At 38.8% G+C, this 24,975-nt stretch overlaps 1 protein-coding gene across 2 annotated transcripts; it reads left to right on the top strand.

The window, feature by feature from the left end:
* Positions 1-127: 127 nt before the first annotated feature.
* DUSP11 (dual specificity phosphatase 11) lies at positions 128-21,298 on the top strand. Of its 2 annotated transcripts, XM_081483037.1 has the most exons (11): positions 128-552; positions 675-912; positions 1,413-1,525; positions 7,702-7,777; positions 8,978-9,109; positions 12,835-12,958; positions 15,523-15,583; positions 17,669-17,715; positions 17,992-18,067; positions 18,316-18,498; positions 20,818-21,298. In XM_081483037.1, the coding sequence occupies exons 4-11, from the start codon at positions 7,733-7,735 to the stop codon at positions 21,011-21,013; spliced, it is 864 nt and encodes a 287-aa protein (XP_081339163.1). In that variant the 5' UTR covers positions 128-552; positions 675-912; positions 1,413-1,525; positions 7,702-7,732; the 3' UTR covers positions 21,014-21,298. The 2 variants fall into 2 exon arrangements, with proteins under 2 accessions (XP_081339163.1, XP_081339162.1); XM_081483036.1 differs by lacking the exons at positions 128-552; positions 675-912; positions 1,413-1,525 and adding an exon at positions 5,774-5,966.
* Positions 21,299-24,975: the final 3,677 nt, after the last annotated feature.

Raw genomic sequence — 24,975 nt, 5'->3', positions numbered from 1 at the left:
AGAATGATGTCACAAAGTGGGCAGTTTAAAGGTACAATATAGCCAATAGGGAGGACAGATCGCCAATAAGAAGACAGGATTGGATGGAGAAAAAAACATTTAGGAAATACCTAAATGTTTGAGCTCTGGGGAGGTGAAGTCCTCCAAGACAGATTTACTTTCCTCAGGCTCTTCCATGAGGGAGATCATTGCAACATTTCTTATAGATGCTCATTAATATAATTAACATAGTTACTTATATTCTACGTAGCATTATATTTTATGTGTTATACACTTACAGTTACATATATCTTGGTTAATTAATAACCTTAGAGAAGAAGGAAAGAGCCATGCAGTTTGAAGTATTATAGTTGTTCTGAAGTCCTATCAGTCTATTAGTGAACTTGCAGTAGCTTTTAAGGAGCAAAGGAAGGGATTAAGAAGCTCTTTTTGTAACTTGGTTAAAGAGTAGAGAGAAGTTGGTTGAGTGCACCTTGTGGAGAATGATGCAGTCCAAGGCTCTTCTCTTTTAGTTTCTTCTCCTTGACTGCTCCTTGTCTTGGACTGGGCCAGGTTGGACTTGCATTTCTCTTCTGCCCTCCATTTTTTTTGTTGTTGTTTTAGGCATTGTTTCTGGGACAACTCTTGATCTTGCATTCTTACCATCTTGCTTGTTACTTCCTGTCAACTTCCAGCATCAGAAGTCTTCTTTTCAGTGCTTCATGCTTCACATAACAGACTCTGCCCAATGGAAGCAAATACCAGAGAGCCAGGATACACAGCTGGCTGCAGACGTTTTCTCTTGTAGCCTTTGGTTGCAATTCTTTTGCCCATAATTTGCTGCTTCTGGTTCCTTGGGCCACACAGGCATCCTGCCATCCAGCTCTTTTATATATGAGAGGCATTCTGGATACTGTCCCTTTTCCTTCCCAAGTAAGTATATCCAGGGTGGCAGTTACTGTAGCCTCCTCCCCCTTGCAAACAGCCACTCTAGAATCTTGGACCTCTGGGATTCTCTCTTGCATGCTTGGGTGCGAGGCCAGACAAAATGAACAGGAGAATTAGAGATAGAAGAGGACACTTGTGGAAAATAGGCCGGGGGTGGGGGGAAGGGCTGGTAAGGTGAAAGGGCACAGGTTAAAAGAGAGTCATGTAGATTTTTCAGTTTCTGTGAGAAACAAGTCGACATACTTTGGCCTCACTTTTGTATTAATCGAACCAACAATTTTAGATATTGATATATTTATGTAGCTAGATAGTGCAGCGACTGCCATGAATTCTGTACACTAAAAAGAATAATCTTACATATATTTTTCATTTTATGTCATATTACCTTATTTATTACCTCATTCACTGGTGTGTTTATAGAATACACACTGTTTTTAAATGCTCTGGTTTTGTCTACATGGTTCTTTCTCTGTCATATTTTTAAGGAGTCCAACGTTGTAAGGCATACCACATGTTTATTTTGAAGCATCATGAGCTAACTTGGCCTGATGGATTTTGTGGAAAAACTTTAAAAAGCGTCTGTGAAAAAGGCATTTTGGTGAGTTGCACTATGCACCCGAGTGGAAGGAGCAGCTATCTGCTGTCAGCCCGCCTTGGCCTGGAGTGCCTCTGCTTTTCCCCCCTGGTTAGTGCTTTTCTCACTAACCACTCTTGTGATTTTGATAATGTGAGTTATGGCTGAGTTGCTAATGACTTATATGTGGGGTAAGCTGATTTGCAGGAGGAAATCTATGGTTCTATTAATTTTCCTTGGTAGTAAGCTTTCAGGAGTGCAAAGAGCAATCTATCTGGGGACTTCGCTAATACCAAGAAGGTATCTCATAGATGGGATCTCCGAAGACACATGTTTAATTTATATGTTTGTTTTCCCTATTATGAAATATATGGGGGATGATACTTAGCTGACAAGAAATTGTGAAAGGTGTGGTGTACAGATATGGCTTAGGCTTTTAAGTGTATTTCAAGGTTTTTTCCCCCTAAGTTTCATACTTCAGATGGCCTATTTCCATGATTCTAGTATGTGATGTGAGGCTAACAATATATACTGAATCCCTGCATGTCAGACAAGTCTCTCTTTCCCTATTCCCATGGATGTCAAGGGACTTATGACTACTGCAGGTTTGGGTGGGTGGTGTGAGATAGAGGGAAATGCAGTAAGACCAATTTTGGTAGCAATAACATGTTTACATATTAAAATGTTCAGTTCCAATAGTCAATTCTACTTAGGGAAACTCTGAGTTAGGCTTTTCCTGATTCCACCAAGCCTAAGTAACTTATTTGGCTTCCCCAGTTCCAGTCATTTAACTTTAGCTTGCAATCTCAGCATCATCTTATCCCCTAAGAGAATCTTACATGTAGCAAGAAGAAATTAAAGAGTTCAACACTTTGGAACATCAAGCCCTTCCCTAACCTTAGGTCTTATTTTTTACTTTTAAAATTTATTTATTTTTAATTGAACTATAATTGCTTTACAATGTTGTGTTGGTTTCTGCCAGACATCAACATGGATCAGCCATAGGTATACATATATCCCCTCCCTTTTGAACCTTCCTTCCACCTTCCACCCCATGCCACCCTTCTAGGTTGTCACACAGCATGGGGTCAAGCTCCCTGTGTCATACAGCAAATCCCCACTGGCTATCTATTTTACATTTGGTAATGTACATGTTTCAATGCTATGCCCTTAATTCATCCCACCCTCTCCTTCACCCACTGTGTCCATCCACAAGTCTGTTCTCTATGTCTGAGCCTGTATTACTGCCCTACAAATACGTTCATCAGTATCATTTTTCTAGATTCCATATGTATATGTTAATACATGATAGTTGTTTTTCTCTTTCTTACTTCACTTGTATAATAGGCACTAGGTTCATGCACCTCATGAGAACTGACAAATTCATTCCTTTTTATGGTTGAGTAATATTCCATTGTATAGATGTACCACAACTTCTTTATGCATTCATCTGTTGATGAATATCTAGGTTGCTTCCATGTCCTGGCTATTGTAAATAGTGCTGCTAAGAACACTGGCGTACGTGTGTTTTTTAGACTTGTAGTTTGCTCAAGGTATATGCCCAGCAGTGGGACTGCTGGGTCATATGATTGTTTTATTCCTGGTTTTTAAAGAAATCTCCTTACTGTTCTTCACAGTGGCTATATCAACTTACATTCTCACCAATGGTGCAAGAGGGTTCCTTTTTCCTAACATCCTCTCCAGCATTTATTGTTTGTAGATTTTCTGGTGATGTCAATTCTGACAGTAATAAGGTGATACTTCATTGTAGTTTTGATTTGCATTTATCTAATAATGAGCAATGCTGAGCATTTTTCATGTGTTTATTAGCGATCTGTATGTCCTCTTTAGAGACATGCATGTTTAGATCTTCTGCCCATTTTTTATTGGGCTGTTTGTTTTTCTGATATTGAGCTGCTTATATATTTTGGAGATTAATCCTTTGTCAGTTGTTTCATTTGCAATTATTTTCTCCCATTCTGAGGTTTGTTTTTTAATCCTGCTTATGGTTTCCTTTGCTATGCAAAAGCCTTTCAGTTTAATTAGGTCCCATGTGTTTATTTTTGTTTTTATTTCCATTACTCTAGGAGGTGGGTCATAGAGGATCTTGCTGTGATTTATGTCAAAGAGTATTCTACTTATGTTTTTCTCTAAGGGTTTTATAGTTTCTGGTCTTACATTTAGGTCTTTAATTCATTTTGAGCTTATTTTTGTGTATGGTGTTAGAAAGTGTTCTGATTTCACTCTTTTACATGTAGCTGTCCAGTTTTCCCAGCAGCACTTATTGAAGAGACTATCTTTTTTCCATTGTATATTTGTACCTCCTTTGTCAAAGATAAGGTGCCCATAGGTGTGTGGGTTTACCTCTGGGCTTTCTTTTTCCATTAGTCTATATTTCTGTTTTTGTGCCAGTACCATACTGTCTTGGAGAAGGAAATGGCAACCCACTCCAGTATTCTTGCCTGGAAAATCCCATGGATGGAGGAGCCTGGTAGGCTACAGTCCATGGGGTCACAAAGAGTTGGACACGACTGAGTGACTTCACTTCCACTTTCACTATACTGTCTTGAAGACTGTAGCTTTTACCACTATTATTCAGCATACTTTTGGAAGTCCTAACCATGACATCAGAGAAGATAAAGAAATAAAAGGAATCCATATTGGAAAGAATTAAAACTCTTACTGTTTGGAGATAACATGACACTATACATAGAAAGTCCTAAAGATACTATCAGAAAATCACTAGAGCTAGTCAGTGAATTTTGTAAAGTTGCAGGACACAAATCAATACACAGATATTACTTCCATTCCTATACACTAACAATGAAAAATCAGAAAGAGAAATTAAGATGTCAATCTCATTCACCATTACAACAAAAATAATAAAATATCTAGGAATAAACCTACCTAAGGAGACAAAAGTGTTGCATAGATAACTATAAGACAGTGATGAAAGAAATCAAAGATGACACAAACAGATGGAGAGATCTATTAGGTTCCTGAACTGGAAGAATCAATATTGTGAAAATAACTATACTACCCAAAGCAATCTACAGATTCAATGCAATCCCTATCAAATTACCAATGGCATTTTTCACAGAACTAGAACAAAAAAATTTCACAATTTGTATGGCAACACAAAAGACCCTGAATAATCAAAGAAATCTTAAGCAGAATGGAGCTAGAGGAATCACCCTTCCTGACTTCAGACTATACTACAAAGCTTTATTTTTATAGTTAGGGTGTTGTCTTGTCCCATAGACTCACTTCCTGCATTTTGGACCCATTACGTTAACTGAAATGTCTTGGTGTAACATATCCAGTTCATCTACCTGCCAAGGCTCTTCCTAATTCACCCTATTGTCACATTTGGATTTAATTAAATACTGAAATCCCTCATCAGGTTCTTTTCCAATGAGTCAGCTGTTAGCATCAGGTGCCCAAAGTATTGAAGCTTCAGTTTCAGCATCAGTCCTTCCAATGAGTAGTCAGGGTTGATTTTCTTTAAGATTGACTGGTTTGATCGCCTAGCTGTCCAAGGGACTCTCAAGAATCTTCTTCAGCACCACAGCTCGAAAACATCAATTCTTTGGTGCTCTGCCTCCTTCATGGTCCAGCACTCACATCGTACATGACTACTGGAAAGACCATAGCCTTGACTATACGGAACTTTGTCAGCAAGATGATGCCTTTGCTTTTTATTACACTGTTTAGGTTTGTCATAGCTTTCCGCCAAGAAGCAATCCTCTTCTAATTTCATGGCTGCAGTCACCATCTGCAGTGATTTTAGAGCCCAAAAAGAGGAACTCTGTCACTGCTTCCATCTTTTCCCCTTCTATTTGCCATGAAGTGGTGGGACTTTTAAGCAAGCTTTCTCACTCTCCTCTTTCACCCTCATCAAGAGGCTCTTTAGTTCCTTTTCGCTATCTGCCATTAAAGTGGTATTATCTGCATAGCGGATCCATTAGGCACAAATATTTATATACAATATACAAGTGTGAATGTAAACACTTGGAAAATAGCTGAAAGAGCCACACAAGGCACTGGGAGAGTGGGAAAACTCTCCATGTCCCGCACTATTGGAATTCTGAGGGGTGCACACACGAATTCATGGGCCTGTGCAATCCGCCTGCGGCTAAGGAGGCCACTGTAGCCAGCAGAGTCCTGTTTACTGATCAAGTCTCTCAGTCAGCCGTCGTGATGACGTCATCTCGACAGGCGGTGGCGCATGCGCAATAGAAGGAGATCCGGGAGCTGCGTGGGTTGCTTATTAGGCGTTTCCGGTTCGGGGTCGTGCCGGCACCCGGGTCTCTGGGCTGGCAACTTTGGCACTTTTGGCGTTTCGTGCGCGGCATCTTGGGGGTCACATGAGCCAGTGGCATCATGCCGGCGGTCACTGGGGCCAGGATCGCGTCTTTTCTGGACGTTCGTCAGCCAAGAAGGGCGGAAACCACATCCCCGAAAGGTAATACACGCCTCGGTCCTTGGGAGTTGCCCTTTCGGCTCTGAGACCCTGGGCCTGGTCTTCATCTCTTGTGCTCTCCGCCTGTCGCGTTTACCCCGGCCGGCTTGGATCGTCCGCCTTATACTAGTCGGCATTGACCCTCTCGCGGCTGCGTTCAGAGTAGCTGAAAGGGACGGTGTGTCATGTTCTGATTTCTCCCCATTGTTTCAAAAGCGAGGCTCTGGTCATTGCTTTTCAGGTAAAATGCCAAAGGACTGCTTTTTTAAGTTGAGACTGTCGGTGTTGAGGACACAACGTAATTACCAAAATAGAATCCCCTTCAATTCCTCAGGTCTTCCCTGGTAGCTCAGACAGTTTAAAGAATCCGCCTGCAATGCAGGAGTCCCGAGTTCGATGTGTGAGAAGATACCCTTGGAGAAGGGAATGGCAACCCACTCCTGTATTTTTGCCTGGAGAATTCCATGGACAGAGGAGCCTGGCGGGCTACAGTCCATGGAGTCGCAGAGTCGGACACAACTAAGCGACTAGCACTTTCAGTTTTTCACTTCTAGTTCCTGAAGCTGTGTTGTTTTTGGCACAAAAAATTAATAGGAACTGAGTTTCAGTGAAAAAAAAAAAACACCACACCAATACCGCCGAATTTTCCAAAGGAATGGTTTTGTGTTATCTGTGTTGTCTCCGGGAATCATGAAGGGCATAGTCTTGCTTCAGAACTGATGTCATTTGAGAGATCTACCTCTATACGTTCAAATTAATTTTGAGACTTTACTCATTAGTACAGTAAACCCATTTATTCCCTGAGACCTTCTTTTCTTCCGCCGCATATCCCATTAAATCAACTCCCTTTTATCTCCTGAATTTCTTTTGAATATGTCACATCTTCATCCTAATACTGAACTTTTGCCCTCACTTTCTGTGCTTCAGATACACTGAGTGTTCCAACTCATCCTACAGAAATCCGTTCAAATATTACTTTTCAGTGTGATTCCTAGCATTTTGTGACCTTCACAATCCCTTTATTATCAAGTTTTCTTTTAAAATACGGATTTGAAGTTCCTTACTGAATTTGGTGGCGTCAGTTGAATGAGGACTAAGAATAAACTGGGAAGTGAAAAGTATTGTGTTTAAAGTATTTCAGTCAACCTGCTTGTGTTAATGATAACTAAGGCAATGGCACCCCACTCCAGTACTCTTGCCTGGAAAATCCAATGGATGGAGGAGCCTGGTAGGCTACAGTCCATAGGGTCGCTAAGAGTCGGACACGACTGAGCGACTTCACTTACACTTTTCACTTTCATGCGTTGGAGAAGGAAATGGCAACCCGCTCCAGTGTTCTTGCCTGGAGAATCCCAGGGACGGGGGAGCCTGGTGGGCTGCCGTCTATGGGGTCGCACAGAGTCGGACACGACTAAAGCGAGTTAGCAGCAGCAGCAGCAGCAGCAGTACTCAACACTAGGCCATTTTTATTAGGGAGTCAGAAGTTCTGGCCATCTCTGGTTTTAGATATACTTTGTTAAGATCTTTGCACTTTTTTGTTGCCTTTTATCTGTGTTCATTATCAGAAAACTGAAACTAGGGAAGTAAAGGTTATTACTAGGTGGATTTGAATAAAATGCAAAGCTGAAAGAAGAGGAATCTACTGTAGAGGACTTTCATTTCCGTTTTGAAGATGCATTCATCCTATACTGGGAGACAGGCTAATATAAAATTTGCCTAACAAAAAATGTATTAATAGGTGGAAGGACTACCTCCCAGTTGGACGGAGGATGCCTGGGACTCGTTTCATTGCTTTCAAAGTTCCTTTGAAAAAGGTAAGCAAAAGTTGATAAAGTATTTTTTCAGAAATCTGAATTCACCAGATAGAACCCTGGTTCTCAACCCTGTTGTACTCCATTTTCCTTTTCTATACTTTTTTTTTTTCCTTTTTATACTTTTTACTACCTCCTTTACTATCCTGAAATGAATTCATAGATAAATACAACCTAATTTCATAGGGAAAAATCAATGTAATGCTTTAACTATAAGTAAAGAGTAAATAAAGAATCTGTAATAAAGTAATATGTATCTTGGGACTTTCCTGGGGGCTCAGTGGTAAAGAATCTGCCTGCCAAGCAAGAGACACATGTTTGATCCCTGGGTTGGAAAGATCCCCTAGAGAAGGAAATGGCAACCCACTCCAGCATTCTTACCTTGGAAATCCCATGGGCAGAGGAGCCTGGCAGGCTACAGTCCATTGGGTTGCAAAAGAGTCGGACGTGACTTAACCAACTAAACAACAACAACAATGATATATATCTCAGTATGTATATATTTGGGCATGACTGTACCAGAAATAAAAAAAAATTGTTACTTGCACCATGAATGCAAAAAACTGTGGACTTTGGTAATGATGTGTCAGTGTTGGTTCATGAGTTCTAAAAAATGAAGCACACTAGTATGGAATGTTGATAATGAAGAAAGCTGTATGGTTTGAAGGACAGAGGGTATAAATGGGAGCTCTGTACTTTCTGCTCAGTTTTGCTCGGAATCTAAAACTGCTGTAAAACTAGTCTAGTAATACATTTAAAAGAAAATGTGTTGCTGGGACTTGAATAACCAAACAGATCAATGGGAAAGAGTAGGTAAATAAGCCAAGTACATACAAGAATATTTAGCAATGAAAGCCATCCTTCATATTTGTATTCAAGAAGTATTTATTTGTAAGTGTCTATTTACAGGCACTCTGCTTGTAGTTGGCAGTACAGTGGTAGGCAAAACTGATGTTGTCCCTGCCTTCTGGGAGTTTACAGTCTGGTTAGGAGACCAGCATGAAAGAAACAAATATAGAAATAAATATATAGAAATGCTTCCCTCTAATCTCTCTGGAAGAAAGGATTGTAATATAGCTTGTAAATTCCAGAGGAAGAAATTTTGCTTTGTATCTCATGTTAGCATCACAGGGCTTGAGTAAATGAATAATATAAGAATGGATTTTAAGCATATGTTTTTTTTAATTTCATTCTCTCTGACAGAGTTTTGAAAAGCATCTTGCCCCAGAAGAATGTTTTTCCCCTTTGGATCTTTTTAACAAAATCCAAGAACAGAATGAAGAACTTGGACTGATTATTGACTTAACATATACTCACCGCTATTATAAGCCAGAGGTAAATGGAAGTTGTAATTGAAAAGGACCTTCTTTCTGGTACTGTAATAATTGGTAGTAATTCGATGTTTATCATCTTATACTAAGGTGAATCCTTTCCTTCTTTCATGAGTAATAGTTCAAAAAGGAAAGTTGGTGGTTTCCTTAAGTACACATTTCTGATTTCTCTCTGCAATGAGATTAAGAAAATGAGATTGAAGACATGAATTGAACTATACCATTTGGCAATAGGCTCTGGATCTGCTTAAGAATTCTATAAGCTTCCCTGTTGTATATTTTGAAAATGAAGTTAACTGTTAGTAAGAATAGTAAGCCTGAAAGGAAAGAAAGTGTATCCATTATGTCTTTATGTGTTTAAGCATCACAGTAAAAGGCAATTGTTCTCTAAGTTTTATGCTTTCTTTTCCTAATATTTTGATAATAATACAGAAACCTGCATATTTTCTTGGCCCTTGTAGGATACGTCAGTGCAAAAGAATTATCCTTCTTCTGATCTGTTCCATGGCCTTAGTAAACAATAACACCTAATGTTTGTTAATACTTGTATAGCATTTTGCCATATAAAAAGTTCTTTCATATCCATTGTCTTAATTAATCCTGACAACAATCCATTGCTGTTGAAGTGGTGGTAGTACTGATATCTTCTACTGCACTTCCTCTGCACTTAGCCCAGAGGATAGACAATTACACTTACTAGTTTTACAGAAGTGAAACAGGTTCAGAAAAGGAAGAGTTGAAATTTGAACTTAGTTGTTCCTGTTTTTTATTGTGGTAAAATATACATAAATAATATTTATTTTAACCATTTATAAGTATACAATTCAGTGGCATTAAATACAGTCACAGTGTTATGTAGCCATCACCAGTGTCTATACTCAAAATTTTTTCATCATCCTAAACAGAGACTCTGTAATCGTTAAGCACTACCAACCCCATTTTCCTTCCTACCAGCCCTTAGTAACCTCTGTTCTACTTTCTGTCTCTATGAATTTGCCTCTTCGCCATACCTCATGTAAGTGGCATCTACAATATCTGTCCTACATCTGGCCTGTTTCACAATGCATAATATTTTCAAGGTTCATCATTGTTATGCTATGCTATGCTAAGTTGCTTCAGTCATGTCCGACTCTGTGCAACCCCATAGACGGCAGCTCACCAGGCTCCACCGTCCCTAGGATTCTCCAGGCAAGAATACTGGAGTGGGTTGCCATTTCTTTCTCCAGTGCATGAAAGGGAAAAGTGAAAGTGAAGTTGCTCAGTCGTGTCCGACTCTTAGCGACCCCATGGACTGTAGCCTACCAGGCTCCTCCGTCCATGGGATTTTCCAGGCAAGAGTACTGGAGTGGGGTGCCATTGCCTTCTCCGTCATCATTGTTATAGCATGTGACAAAATGCCATTCCTTTTTAGGATTTCATAAATCCTATTGTGTGTATATACCATATTTTGTTATTCTTCTGTTGATTGACAGTTGGCTTGTTTCCACATTGTGAACCATGCTGCTGTGAACATTGGTGTACATGTATTTGTTCAAATTGCAGCTCTCAGTTCTTTTAGATGTGCAGTGTAGGTCGGAGCAGAGTTGTTGGATTATATGTTAGTTCTGTGTTTAACCTTTGAGAAACTGTCAAACTGTTTCCTACAGTGTCATAAACAATTATTGCAAATTTAAACATATACAGAAGTATACAAAATACTGAGTGTTCTTTGTATGTTGAGAATTCCATGAAGTCATCTAGCTATAATATTTATCAGCTGATATCTATTATGCTTCATTTATACCTCTGCCTTTTTCACCCTGTTTCATTGTGTAGCAGATCCTAGATAACATTTAATTACACATATATTTTTTGTTATATATATGTTTAAAATGTAGGACTTTTATTCCTTAGTATCATTCTTTAATATTATTAAATATCCAGTCAGTGCTGAAATTTGCAGTTCTCTCCTAAATGTCATAAAAAACTGTTTTTAAGAATTTTGAATTGGATCCAAATATGGTCCACGTGTTACTTGGTGTCGTCTTATTATTAGGTCTCTAATTTTATTTTTATTTATTTTTTTGTAGGCTCTTCTTCCATGTCTCTCTCACTTTTTTTTCTCCTTGAACTTTATTTTTTAAAGAAACTAATTTAATTGTCCCATCTAGATTTTGATGATCTCATTTGTTAATGTGTTGTTAAACATATTCTTCAATCCTTTTATTTCCTGTAAATTGGTAGTTGGACCTAGAAGCTTGATCTGAATGAAGCTTGAATGTTTTCTTTTGGTAAAGCAGTTTCATAGGTGAGAATGAACAGGTGTTTATCATTATAGGTGATGATGAATATAGGTCTTCTTCCGTGGAGACATATGGTTGTCTCTTTCTGTGATATTAACAGTCATTGATGATTGATCCTACGTTGATTAACTCAGTTGGGACTTCAAAAAATGGTGAATTCTATAGTTCCTTTTTCACTTATTAGCTGGGTGTATTTCTATCAGAAGAAGATTCCCTGCATAAACTATTCGGTTGCCCAGCTATAGAGGCATGATTTTCTCCTCTTACTTAACAGTTTTCAAAATAATGAGTTGATTCACAAATATACTCCAGTGGTGACCAACTTTATTTATTTGTATCACTAAGGACTGCATTGGGCTTCCCTGGTGGCTTAGTGGTAAAGAATCCACTCGCCAATGCAGGAGACTCAGGTTAAATCCCTGGGTCGGGAAGATCCCCTGGAGAAGGAAATAGCAACCCACTCTAGTATTCTTGCCTGGGAAATCCCAAGGACAGAGGAGCCTGCCAGGCTACAGTCCATGGGGTCACAGAGTCAGACACGACTTAGTAACTAAACAAGAACAGTGGACTCCAGTACAGTTGTTCTAATTGAGGGCCTGTCTTTGGCCAGTGGAGCTTCTCAGTGACTCTTGCATCCTTTTGAAATGACATCAGTTATTCCTAGGCTTTTTCAGAGGTTAGAGATAGGAAATGTGTGTGTTTGGTTTTAATATAAAATATATCATGGGTTCAAGGCTTTCCAGGTTGTGTTAGTGGTAAAGAACCCCGCTGCTGATGCAGGAGACATAAGAGATGAGGGTTTATGGGTCGGGAAGATCTGGTGGAGGAGGGCATGGCAGCCCACTCCAGTATTCTTGTCTGGAGAATCCTACAGTCAGAGGAGCCTGGCAGGTACAGTCCATGGGGTTGTAAAGAGTCAGACACGACTGAAGTGACTTAGCACACTCATACACATATCATAGGTTCATACTGCTACTTTCCATTTAAGTTCAGAACTACAGAATTTTCACTTAGCCTGTTCTATCTTTTATTGATAATCTCCCACACCAAGAATACCAGTTCTCAACAGTGCATGAAATTTGCTCTATTTTCTAGTTCCAAGTTCTTTTGACTCTACTGTACTATTCTGCTTCAATCAATCACAGCTGCTTTATGCTCTTAAAATGTAAGATACTAGGTAGAACTATTTTTTATCATTTTGAGTTATATGTGCCTTCGTTCATTTTGATTTGCTTTTGCATCCCTAGTAGCTATCCTTTCTGTAGTTTAATGAGAATCATGTGATACTTCCTGGTTAAAGCAGCTTTGGAAAAAAAAGTCTCTTGTCAGAGTGACTGACATACTTAGATTAATATAATGTCTTTGTTTATATTTTGCTTTCTCTAAATAATCTTTTGTTCTTTTCCTAGAAATGAAATAATATCCATTCCATGGTTTTGCCTTCTAGGAATTACCAGAAAATATTCCTTATTTAAAAATTTATACAGTTGGGCATCAGGTTCCTGATGATGACACTATTTTTAAATTCAAAAATGCTGTTAATGGGTTTTTGAAAGAAAATAAAGATAATGGTGAGTGTTTTGTTTTTGTTTTTTTCTCTTTACCTGAATTTTGGTATGCATTTCAAGTGGGGCTGGAGAATTTTAATATTTTTAATAGTTCTGACATTTGTTTGATAACATTAAGGTGATGCTAACAGAGGCATTTTTTCCTTTTTATGGTCTCAAGCAGTTTAGTTTTGGGTTTTTTTTGGGGGGGGTCAGTTTAGTTTGGAAGGTGATTGTTATGAGAAGTACAAACTGAACTAGCTTACTTACCTCTTTTTAAAAACTTTGAATGGGAAATATATAATAAAAATGTTCTTTTGTCCTATTTATTGGTTGAAAGATATCAAAGGGAACATGGTATTTGCCATGTTTTAAGACTGAGTAATCTCTTGTCTTTGGAATGCCATTGACCCACATGACAGCATGCGACCCCTCTGTGGGTCTTCTGCCAGCAATGGGCTAACTTCACCGTGCTCTCTGACATCTGGATCTTGCTTATGATCCCTTGTGGTTTCCTCTGCTATAAATCCCTCTCACAGATGCCAGGCTCACTGATAAAGAGGGAGAGGCTACACTCTCCACTCCCTAAAATTGGTAGAGACTCAGAAATAAATCGGTTTAGTAAACACTGAGAGCCTGTTAGGTTTGTTGTTAGGGCATGGGGAAACAGAGGTGACTAGAAGTCTTTGTTCAGTAGAGACTTATGGTCATCTAGGAAGATAAGCATGTAGTAACTATAAGACAGTGGGTTAATTATAATAAAAGAACCAAATGCAAGGACTTCCCCAGCCATCAGTGGTTAAGACTCCATGCTTCCTGTGCAGGGGGCACAGGTTCGATCCCTGGTCCAGGAACTAAGATCCCACATGCTGCATGGTGTGACCAAAAACAAATAAACAAAAATAGAAGAATCAAGTGCCACAGGAGAAACCGAGGAGGGCCTGACTGAGGAGACAGCATCTTAGCTGGGCTTGGGGGAAGAGGATCTTGCCAGAATGAGGAAAGGACAGACCAGGTATTGGAAACAGGTACAAAAGGCACAGGACTTGAGCTTGTGCAGTGGAGGGGCAGCCTCTGGTGTGACTAGAGGGTAAATGAAAGGGCAGAGAATTCATACATTCATTTTCAACAAAAATATTGTATAACCATCTGAGTTGAAGGCACTATTCTAGGAAGTAGGAACAGAAGAGTTCTTGCTCTTATATACTTTACATTTTAGTGGGGAGAGAGATAAATAAGTAAAATATGGAGCGTCAGGTGGTGGTAAGTGCTCTGGAAAATAACAAAACGAGATAAAGTGAGGGAGTGTGGAAGGTGACCAGGGAAGCCCTCTCTATTAAGATGTCAGTTGATCAGAGCCTTAAAGGAAGCAAGGAACAAGCCACTGGATATCTGAGGGAGTGGGGATGGGGTGGGAGGGAGTGTTCTAAAGCAGAGGAATAGTAGGCACAAATTCCTTGAGGCATGACTATGCTTGGCAGGTTTAAGGAATAGTAAGAAGGCCCGTGTGGCTGAACGGGTGAGTAAGTGAAGTCAGAGAAGTAGAAAATGGGATCAGAGAGGCTGGCAGGGGACAGGAGGGAGGTGGATGACATAGGTCAAAGTTTGAACTTATAATTCAGCTGGAGAAACAGATTGATAGTTTGAATTTATAATTCAGTTGGAGAGACAGATTGATACTTGTTTATAAAGAGTTCTAGATTCTTTGCTAAAAATTTGGGCTTTATTCTGTGCTAAGTGAAGATTTTTAATCAACAGAGCAATCCAGCCAGGTTTATATTTTAGAAGATAACATCTTCCATGTGGCGGGTCAGTTGAAATAGAAGGGATTAGAAGTTGGGCAGTAGTAATCCAGGCCAGAGATGACGAATGCCACACACCACCTAGTCACAGACATGCCTTTTGCAGAGATCAAACGTGTTGTTTTCTATTTACTTTCTCATATATATATATATATATATTTTTTTAAGTGCTAAACTAAGAGATTGTGGCATAGTTGGAAAAATCTGAGACTTGATTCTAGTCTTTGTTCTGTTTGCCTGCGTGCAGCTTGGGCTTAACCTCTCAAGCCTTACTTTTTCACTGTGATATAAGAACAGTGCTATGTTCCCGAGAACTCCACAGGCATATAGACCCATGGGGTGTGTGGAGCAACAAATGAGAGGAGGACAAAAGCACTTTGGGAACCCAAGAAACCATTTGTTCTTTTCATAAATACTATTGAGCATTAAAAGTGAAGGCTTTCCATTTGTTTCACCCAAAAACAGATTTCATTCTTTTGATAGCCTGTTTTGTTTTGTTTTTTTCCCCACTCCCTTTTTCTGTAGTCAAATCAGTTCATGATGGGTGTGCTCCAGTCCATACTATTGCATATGGTTGGAGGCTATGCGAAATTTCCAAGAGGCAATGAACTTTGACTATATTCTTTATAGTATGTTCCTGCTAAAATATATTTTTCTTCAGAGTTTTTCCATTTTAGGGTAGTGATGGTATTGTAGTAACTAATAAATGCTACTCTTTAGAAAATTGTATAACCTGTCTCTAGGTAGCTACTTCATTTATTTAACTCCATGTTCCCTGTTTTATAGACAGACTTATTGGTGTCCACTGTACCCATGGTTTAAACAGGACTGGCTACCTTATCTGCAGGTGAGTTGCCAATCCTAAGAGGCAGACCATGTTTAAATTTTTTGTTTACAGTAGTAATGTAAGCTGAATGCAGAAAATGCAGTCACTTAAAGAAATGTATGAAGTAGAAGCAGTCTTGCCCTCGACATAAGAGATTACCACCAGTAATAATTTAGCACATATTTTTTTTTTTTTACTTTAAAAACACAGATAGAAGCACATATAATCATCCCTTGATATCTGCAGGCGATTGGTTTCAGGATATCCCATGGATACCAAAATCCTCAGATGCTCAGGTCCCCTGTGTAAACTGGTGTAGGACAGTCAGCCCTCCATACCCACAGGAATGAAACCTGTGGATACAGAGGACTGACTCTACAAGTGATTTCATGGTATAATATTTAGATGTTCTGGTTTATCATTTAATATATGATAGACATCTTCCTATGAAAATATTTGGAGACTTTGTTCTTTTTTAAAGGCTTCATTGTTCCTTTGCTTACTGATGAACAGAAAGTCAGTTTTTGATGTTATAAAACATCGAAGAAATGAACATTCCTCTGTGAACGTCTTTGACTATATATGCTTTGTCTCAGATAACTTCACTCAGAATGGGACTTCTGAATTAAAGAGTTTATGCCCTTATGCTTTTTGTGACTGTACCACTTTTGTTTGTTCATTCAGAAAATATTTAAAATATTGAACATCTGTTGTGTTTAAGCACTGTGCTGGGTACTAGCAAAAAGCCTTGTGAAATTGTGTGAGCAAAGAGACTTTACCTACCCTTTGTGAATTCTGACAGTCCAGAGAGGTGATAGAGATTCAAGAATTACACTCTGCATGTACAGTTACAACTCTGACAAATGCCAAGGAAAGGGACATGGTACCACAAGAACATATTTTAGGGAGGATTTGACCTCATCATGGAGATTAGAAGTTTCTTTTTCTCCCCCCCCCCCACTTTTGGGCTTTTATTGAGGTTATTATTACATAGGCATGATTGATTAAATCATTGGCTGTTGGCAGTTGACTCAACTTCCAGCCCATCTCCAGCCCATAAAAGTTCCAACCTTCATACAATATTTCTCCTTTGAGAAGGTTTCTTGAGGGATGTTTGAGCTGATATCTGATGGAGAAGTAGGTGTTAACCAGATAGAGACATGGGGGAGAGATTTCTAAGCATAAGAAACAAGAAAGACCCTATAAGAGGAAAGCATATGCTCTGTTGGAGGAACTGTCCAGGAAGGCAGGGATGTGGGGGAAGTGTGTCATTAAAATGGAGCTGGAAGTGTGGGTAGGAGCTCAATCATGCAGGTTTGTGTTTAAGGTTTTAGACTTTAAGAGTATTAGAAAATCATTGAACTTTTTTTGTTGAAGGTGAGTATAATTAAATTTGTATTTTCAGCCTCTCATTTGGCTACTGAGTGGAGAATACACTGCAGGGATAAAGAGCAAGGAAACAAGTTAGGAGACGTTAGTAGAAACTGGGCATAATGGTGGCTTGGACCAGGATTTTGTGGTCATTTTGGTGGAAAGATGTGAATGTATTCTAGAGATATTTAGGCAATATCATTGTTAGGCCTTGGTGGTGGGTTGAGGATGAAGGTGAGGAAGGAATAACTGTCAGTGATGGTGATTCCTAAGTTTCTGGGTCCTACAGTTGGTTAATAGTGTTTTTTTTTAGGTATGATGTTAATATTTTTCCTAATTTGTCTGTTACTTGTTGGTTCCTGATGAATACTCTTGTCATATTAAGTCTCCTGTTTTTAGTGTTTATTCTGATCAAAACTGACTGTTGTATCTTATCAGATACCTTTTTAATATTTGCCAATTTGATCCTGTATTTTATTCTCTTTCATTTACTAATGTTGTATTAATGTAAGTAAATACATTAATAGATTTTCTAAAGCTAGGTCATCGTTGCATCCTTGGAATAAAGCCTTTTCATATATCATTCTTTAATAATTACTGATTAGATGTGCTGATATTTTCTTAGGATTTTTATATCTATATTTGTAAAGTGAAATTGGACCTTTTTTTTTTTTTTGCAAAAATGATTTTTTTTCCTTTTTATTTACAATTGACTTGAATTTTGTTGTCTGTTAGGTATTTGATTGATGTAGAAGGCATGAGGCCAGATGATGCAATTGAATGTAAGTATGAAAGCTGTCACAGTTTTCCCTTTTTTTTTAGATTTGAAAGTAGAAATGTAGGTGAATTTCTCAAATTTTGGTAAAAGAGAAAAGTTTGTGATTCATTTGTTCTGACATAAGATAACCTTTTAGCAAAAGTTTATAAAGGGATGTATCTGGAAATAAGGAGCTATGACAACCTGAATAATCAGTAAGTGGACTTCCTCTTTGATCTGCTTTCTCTGGGAAAGATTTTCTTTTTGTACACTTATTTCTAACAGTTCATCTTCTCCTCAGTATTCAATAGATGCCGAGGACATTGCTTAGAAAGGCAAAACTACATTGAAGACCTTCGGAATGGTCCCATCAGAAAGTAAGTTGCATTTTATACCTGATATTTGTGGTTAGAAAGATCTGTTTTTGTATCATTTAAATTGCACATATTCATTCTTCTTGTAGCTCATTTACTTGCTGTAGGAAACCTAAATGAATAAGAGTGTGGGGGGGCAGGTGGGATTGTTTTTTTCAATATATATAGTCAAAATATAGGCCGAAATATAGTCACTGAACTGATACCAAATTTGGACACCAATAATATTTTATGGAAACATTCTGTTTGAGGAATTGGGATTCCAGTGTATCTAGAACAAGAGATTTTGAAGATTCAACACGTATGATGGAGCCAGTTTTCACAGCTACTAAGTCTGTTAACCGAAGACCTAAGCATAACATACATCAGACCCAAGGTTACCCAGAACCTCGGCATTTCCATACCTGGACTCAAGACTTACAGCAGTCAGAAAGGTATCTCTGATTTCCTTTTGTCTAGACTTGAAATAGAAACTAATATTATAAATTAGTGCAAACACAGTATGATAATATGAAGAACTTGTATTTTCTTGCTGGTCATTGTCAACCAGGAAGTATTGTTTTCTCCATATTTTGCATTTAGGGCTGGAAAATCAAGTATAGGATGGGAAATAGGTGATTTTTCAGAGGCAGTTGGGATAAGGTCTTAGAAATTTTTATTGATCCTTAAACTTAGTTTAAGGCAGTGATTTGATGTGTGTGCCAAAAAGGATCTTGCATACTTGTCCGTGTGTGTTAGTTGCTCAGCCACGTCCTACTCTTTGTGACTCCATGAACTGTAGCCCACCAGGCTCCTCTGTCCATGGGATTCTCCATGAATACTGTGCACAGTATTCTCCAAGAATACTGGAGTGGGTTCCCATTTCCTCCTCCAGGGGATCTTCCTGACCCAGGGATCGAACCCACGTCTTCCGCATTGGCATGTGGATTCTTACCACTGTGCCACCTGGGAAGTGTCCTTGCATTCTTAGGCTCCGTTAATAGTGGTACAATTTTCAGAATAAGGAAGGTTGTTTTATTTAAGAGTAAACAAAAATTAGGGCTTCCCATGTGGCACTAGTGGTAAAGAACCCGCCTGCAGTGCAGGAGACATAAGAGACTTGAGTTTGATCCCTGGGTTGGGAAGATCCCCTGGAGGAGCGCACAGCAACCCACTCCAGTATTCTTGCCTGGAGAATCCCATGGACAGAGGAGCCTGGGGCTATGGGCCGTAGTCGCAGAGAGTCAGACACTACTGAATCAACGTAGCACAGCACAGCACAATAAACACAAATTATACGGAAAATAGTACAATTCCAGTAGAGAAATCTGCAGAAGAATTGAAACATAAATCACAAACATATTTTTTTACTTGAGAAACAGGAAAAACCTCAGAACAATTAAAATAGCACAGTATTATTCTTTGCCTATTAATTTGGCAACAGTTTTTGACCAGGTAGTCCAGGGTGGTGACAGTCAGGCTGGGCCTGGGTTTGCATCCTAGTTCTGCTGTTCATGCTCTGCATGGTCTTGAGTAAGATCTCTAAATTCCTGTTTTCTTATCTGTTGGATGGAAATTTTAATAATATTATAAATAAAATTTTTATAATACATACCTTGGGATTGTTATTGATTATTACATAAGTTAATTAAGTATTTTAGCACATGGTAGACTTTCCACTTTCAAAAGATGTTGACATTTTTATAAGATGTAAACATTTCAAAGATTGTCACTTGTGCTGCCAGGGACTCTGAAAATAGGTATAGCCCTTTTGAAACATAACTGTAATAGCCATAAAAATGCTCATACCTGCTAACTTTGAGACTACAGAAATACTTCAAAATATGGAAAAATCTATATGCATTTAATCATTCAACACATTTCTCTAAACTTCCTACTGTGCATCAGACTCTGAACTAAGTGCTTAGGATAGAGTCATATATGTTCCGAAATGTTAATCCCGGCATTATTTACAGTAGTGGAAAAATTGATAGCAGCTTGCAATTCTAATAGTTAAGAATAGCTAAGTAAATTATGTATCCATACTGTGATATTTTATAAAGCCATTAAAAGTGAGAGCTCACTTATAGTAAGTGAAAATAATAGGTTATGATTCAATCATCAAAAAAGATGCAAGAGGAAAAGACCAAAAGAAAATATTAACCAGTTTAATTAGATTAAGTGAGATTGAGGGGTTTGGGGGTGTTTACTTTTCTCAGATCTCCAAATTTTCTTTTATATGATTATATTAGATTTACTGGTGTTAATTTTGAGACAATTAAATTTTAATTTTCCAAATTTGCTGCATGTGCCATGGTTAGAATTTCTACATTTTGTAGGTAGTTTATATATGTATTAACTTATAAGGTAAAAGCAGGTTCCTGTTTTCAAAAATAAGTAGCTCATTCTGTTTCATGTCAACCCTGCCACACTTGGAGAGAATATATCTGAGTAGAATAGTGTGAACAGTTACCTCAATAGGGAAAGGTGGAAAAGGCTTCTGGGAACCTACCCAGTGTGCCAAGTCGTTGTGGTGGGTAATTGAAATACATTGTCTTAATTTACCTTCAAAACACTCATGAAGATGGAGGGTATTTAATAATACCATAATGCTCTATTTTATAAAGCACTGAGAGATCCAAAGGTTAAGCAGTTTTATTTGCTAAAATCACACAGGTTGAAAACAGTAGAACCAGAGTGTCTATGTATAATTTTATAAAGCTTGTTATATATAGTTATTAAAACTAATAATGTTTTATTACTTTCATTTTAAGAAAATTTTCACGGAATCAGAAAATTTACCAGAGATGCCATGTCCCTCCTCCTGGTCCCCCTGGAGAGGACTATTTCCAGAGGAGATACTCTTGGAATGTAAAGCCAAATGTCAGTCAAGGAGGCCCGAACAAAAGGTGTTCTCCTGGCAGTTACTACAGAGTACCCTATTCAGCCTATTATAGATGGACCAAGTGACACAAGCCTACCCTGGAAATCTGTCTGGAGACAGAGCAGGACTGAAATCAGCAAATGACTTTTTGTAAGATCAGGTCAAATGAGGTTTATAATCTATTTTATTGCTCCCTTATGTGTTCAAGCTTAAGGAAAAATTATATTGATACTTACTACTGCTGACAAATTTGCAGTATTTACAACAGTGAAGGAAGTAATCTGTCATTCCACTCTTAAATTTTTTTTAAAGGAAGATATTTTAGAACTGATAAAAGTAATAAAGAATATCCCTTGTAAATTAATGAAAAATTCTACGTTTGTTTTCTATGTGTTTTTTCCAGACTAAACTTGTGGTGTTAGTGTGTCTGTATGTATGTGTGTGTGTGTGCACGCAGAAACGTGTTTTTTTCATGTTCTGTTATTGACCAAATGACTAGGGTATCTTTTTTCTCTCCCTAACTGTTCAATATTTTTGTTAAAATCTACGTAGGAGATAATCTCTTTAGAACCTAATCACTATTTGTAATTAGTTGTAGTATTTTTGTCATTAGACATTTCTTTCATTGGCAATCTGTTGTTTTATTGTCAGCTTCCTTTCACTGAATTTTCAGATAGATAGGCCATCTAACACAGGAATGGATAAACTTTGAGACTGAATGTCAGTTGAGCAGGAAAGACCAATCGATAAACCTAAATACTTAATGCTGAGTAATTTACCTGACAGGGTAGCTGTTATCAATTGGGTAGAGCTACTCAGAAAACTTGAAAATTTTGTAGACTGTAAAGGTTGCTTGATGAACAGAATAAGATGTGACATTTAAAGGCTGTGATATCCATGGAGACTTGCATGGCTCCTTAAGTTATTGCTTTTCTATTGAACTTAACCTGCTGCAGTCTTTTTCTGCTAGCCTCTCACCGTGGAATGGTGCCTGACCTTGACTTTTTCTAAGTTGTCTCTTTAGCTGGTTTCACCTCTAGAACACACAGATGGATCACTTGGGAGGTATTAATTATTTTTAGTTGCAGAGGAAGCGAGAAACCTTTGTTTGCTCAAGAAAGGGTGTAACTGTCATGACATCATAATCCTTGGTAGATATTTGGTGAATACTTGGGCAAATTGGCTTCATTTTTTAAGCCTCTGATTTTGAAGTGTTGTATCATAGAAAGTCTGATACTGCCCGTGATGGTTGTTTGCTCTGTTGTGTTTCATAAATGAGCATCCGTGGAACCTGACGCTAAGGAAGTGCTCTAACTCACCTACTCCCTGGTCTGTGTCTGATGAACTCAGTCAGGCTGCTACTCTTCATCTAAATGGTGGCTCAGAAAATTTTTTTTTCTACCCGCCACATTTAACAGAGATACAAGAGTTCTTCTTGCTAAAAGGCTGCTCTTGTGGAATTGTTCCCTCGCATACATCATGAACTCTCACTTGGAAAGAAATTGGAGCAGGACAACTGGTGAGGCAGAAAGAGAACAACCAGGGACAGGTGTGGGATTCCAGCTAGTCTAATATTCTAAGGAGTTCCTTGGCAAGCAGTTTCTGAGGAGGACGTTGCCAGCACACGTGTTGTCATACAAGCAGTGCCACCTTGGAAAACCGTCTTCAATCCTGTTGTCCTCTCTGTCCCCATCTCATTTCAGTTATCAACACAGCTTGTTGAAAACCCTCTTTTCTTGTGTCTCATTTATTCTTCAACACACTGGTTTTGGCTTCTGCTCACATCATACCGCTGAAAGACCTCTGGCTAAAGGGACCAGCAACTTCATCTTTTAAAGCTGTATAGTGGTCTGTTTAAGCTTTTAAATGTTTTATTTTCATCACATCAAAAAACACATACGAGGAAAAAAACACACGTAAGTAAGTACTTTAAAATTAAAATATTTCTACTGAGATTTTTATGAAAAAAGAGTAGTCTTCCCATGAGCACAACTGCCCTACCCCCTGATTGTCATTCCCTAAGGGCAACACTTAATGTATTTTTGCATTATTATCTAATATTTGCCTCTGTTATTCACATACTAGGCTTATATGACCACTTCTTGATTTTTCAGTTTCTAGTACTTTCTGTTGATTTTCTACCATGGAAGATTTTTTAGCTCTTTCATATCGTTTTTCCACATACACACTTCGGTTCCCGCATATTTTTAGTATAGTTATTTTGCAGCTTTTGGTTAAATCAATATTCTAAGTTTATGTTATTTTCTAGGTAAGTGTTCACCTCTGAACCAGGGTGTGCCATGGTTATTCTTACACGACTTTTGCCTCTACATTTTTGTGTCTTTTCCTGTGGACCTAATGTGGATAGGGTAAACACATCAAACTCTTTTTTTGTTTGAAATCTTTCTTGGGTTGATTGGATTTGTTCTTGACTTGGACAAGGTTGGGCACTGTTTGCCAGGGCTGCCATAAAAAAAAAAATCACAGACTAGGTGTTTTAAACACTGGATATTTATTTTCTCACAGCTCTGGAGGCCAGAAGTCCATGATCACGGTATCAGCAGGGCTGGTTTCTTGTGAGGCCTCTCTCTTTGCCTTGTAAATGGCCATCTTCTCTCTCGGTCTATACATGGTCTTCCCTCTGCATCTATGTCCAGATTTTCTTTTCTTTTAAGGAAACCAGTCACACTGGATTGTGCCCACCCTAATGAACTCATTTAAACTTAACTTTTTAAAGACCCCCATCTTCCAAGTACAGTCACATTCTGAAGACCAGGTGGGAAGGATGACATCAACATACAGCTTTCGCAGGGACACAACTCAGCCTATGACAGGCACATAGTGTTGGTTGTTCTCTACACCAGGGGCACAGCTGTTGCCCTGGAATTTCTCTTTGCCTTCGCCTTGGTCATTTCTTCTGTGCCCCTTCTGTTTCCTGGATCCACAGCTGCTGCTTTCATGGTTTACTTCCCTGTGCAGTGGAGCATATGTTCTTCCATGGTTTCCCAAGGATTCAGTCAGTTCAGTTGCTCAGTCGTGTCTGACTCTTTGCGACCCCATGAATCGCAGCATGCCAGGCCTCCCTATCCATCACCAACCCCCGGAGTTCACCCAAACCCATGTCCATGTCCATTGAGTCGGTGATGCCATCCAACCATCTCATCCTCTGTCGTCCCCTTCTCCTCCTGCCCCCAATCCTTCCCAGCATTAGGGTCTTTTCCAATGAGTCAACTCTTTGCATGAGGTGGCCAAAGTATTGAAGTTTCAGCTTCAACATCAGTCCTTCCAGTGAACACCCAGGACTGATCTCCTTTAGGATGGACTGGCTGGATCTCCTTGCAGTCCAAGGGACTCTCTTGTCCAACACCACAGTTCAAAAGCATCGATTCTTCGGCACTCAGCTTTCTTCACCGTCCAACTCTCACATCCATAAATGACCACTGGAAAAACCATAGCCAGACTAGACGGACCCTTGTTGGCAAAGTAATGTCTCTACTTTTAAATATGCTATCTAGGTTGGTCATAACCTTCCTTCCAAGGAGTAAGCGTCTTTTAATTTCATGGCTGCAATCACCATCTGCAGTGATTTTGGAGCCCAAAAAATAAAGTCTGACACTGTTTCCACTGTTTCCTCATCTATGTCCCATGAAGTGATGGGACCAGATGCCGTGATCTTAGTTTTCAGAACATTGAGCTTTAAGCCAACTTTTTCACTCTCCTCTTTCACTTTCATCAAGAGGCTCTTTAGTTCTTCTTCACTTTCTGCCATAAGGGTGGTGTCATCTGCATATCTGAGGTTACTGATATTTCTCCTGGCAATCTTGATTCCAACTGGTGTTTCTTCCAGCCCAGCATTTCTCGTGATGTACTCTTCATGGAAGTTAAATAAGCAGGGTGACAATATACAGCCTTGACATACTCCTTTTCCTATTTGGAACCAGTCTGTTGTTCCATGTCCAGTTCTAACTGTTGCTTCCTGACCTGCATACAGGTTTCTCAAGAGACATGTCAGATGGTCCGGTATTCCATCTCTTTGAGAATTTTCCAC

The sequence above is a fragment of the Giraffa tippelskirchi genome, chromosome 4, assembly GCF_054371585.1.
Source record: "Giraffa tippelskirchi isolate mGirTip1 chromosome 4, T2T-mGirTip1v1.2.pri, whole genome shotgun sequence".
Lineage (NCBI taxonomy): Eukaryota > Metazoa > Chordata > Mammalia > Artiodactyla > Giraffidae > Giraffa > Giraffa tippelskirchi.
The sequence above is the reverse complement of the archived record's forward strand: the minus strand, read 5'-3'. Positions and strand labels throughout refer to the sequence as shown.

Coding starts and splice junctions, on each gene's coding strand:
- DUSP11 (XM_081483036.1), top strand. CDS start 5,869: ATGAGCCAGTGGCATCATGCCGGCGGTCACTGGGGCCAGGATCGCGTC. Junction 5,967..7,701: donor GGAAACCACATCCCCGAAAG/GTAATACACGCC, acceptor ATGTATTAATAG/GTGGAAGGACTACCTCCCAG. Junction 9,110..12,834: donor ACCGCTATTATAAGCCAGAG/GTAAATGGAAGT, acceptor TTTGCCTTCTAG/GAATTACCAGAAAATATTCC.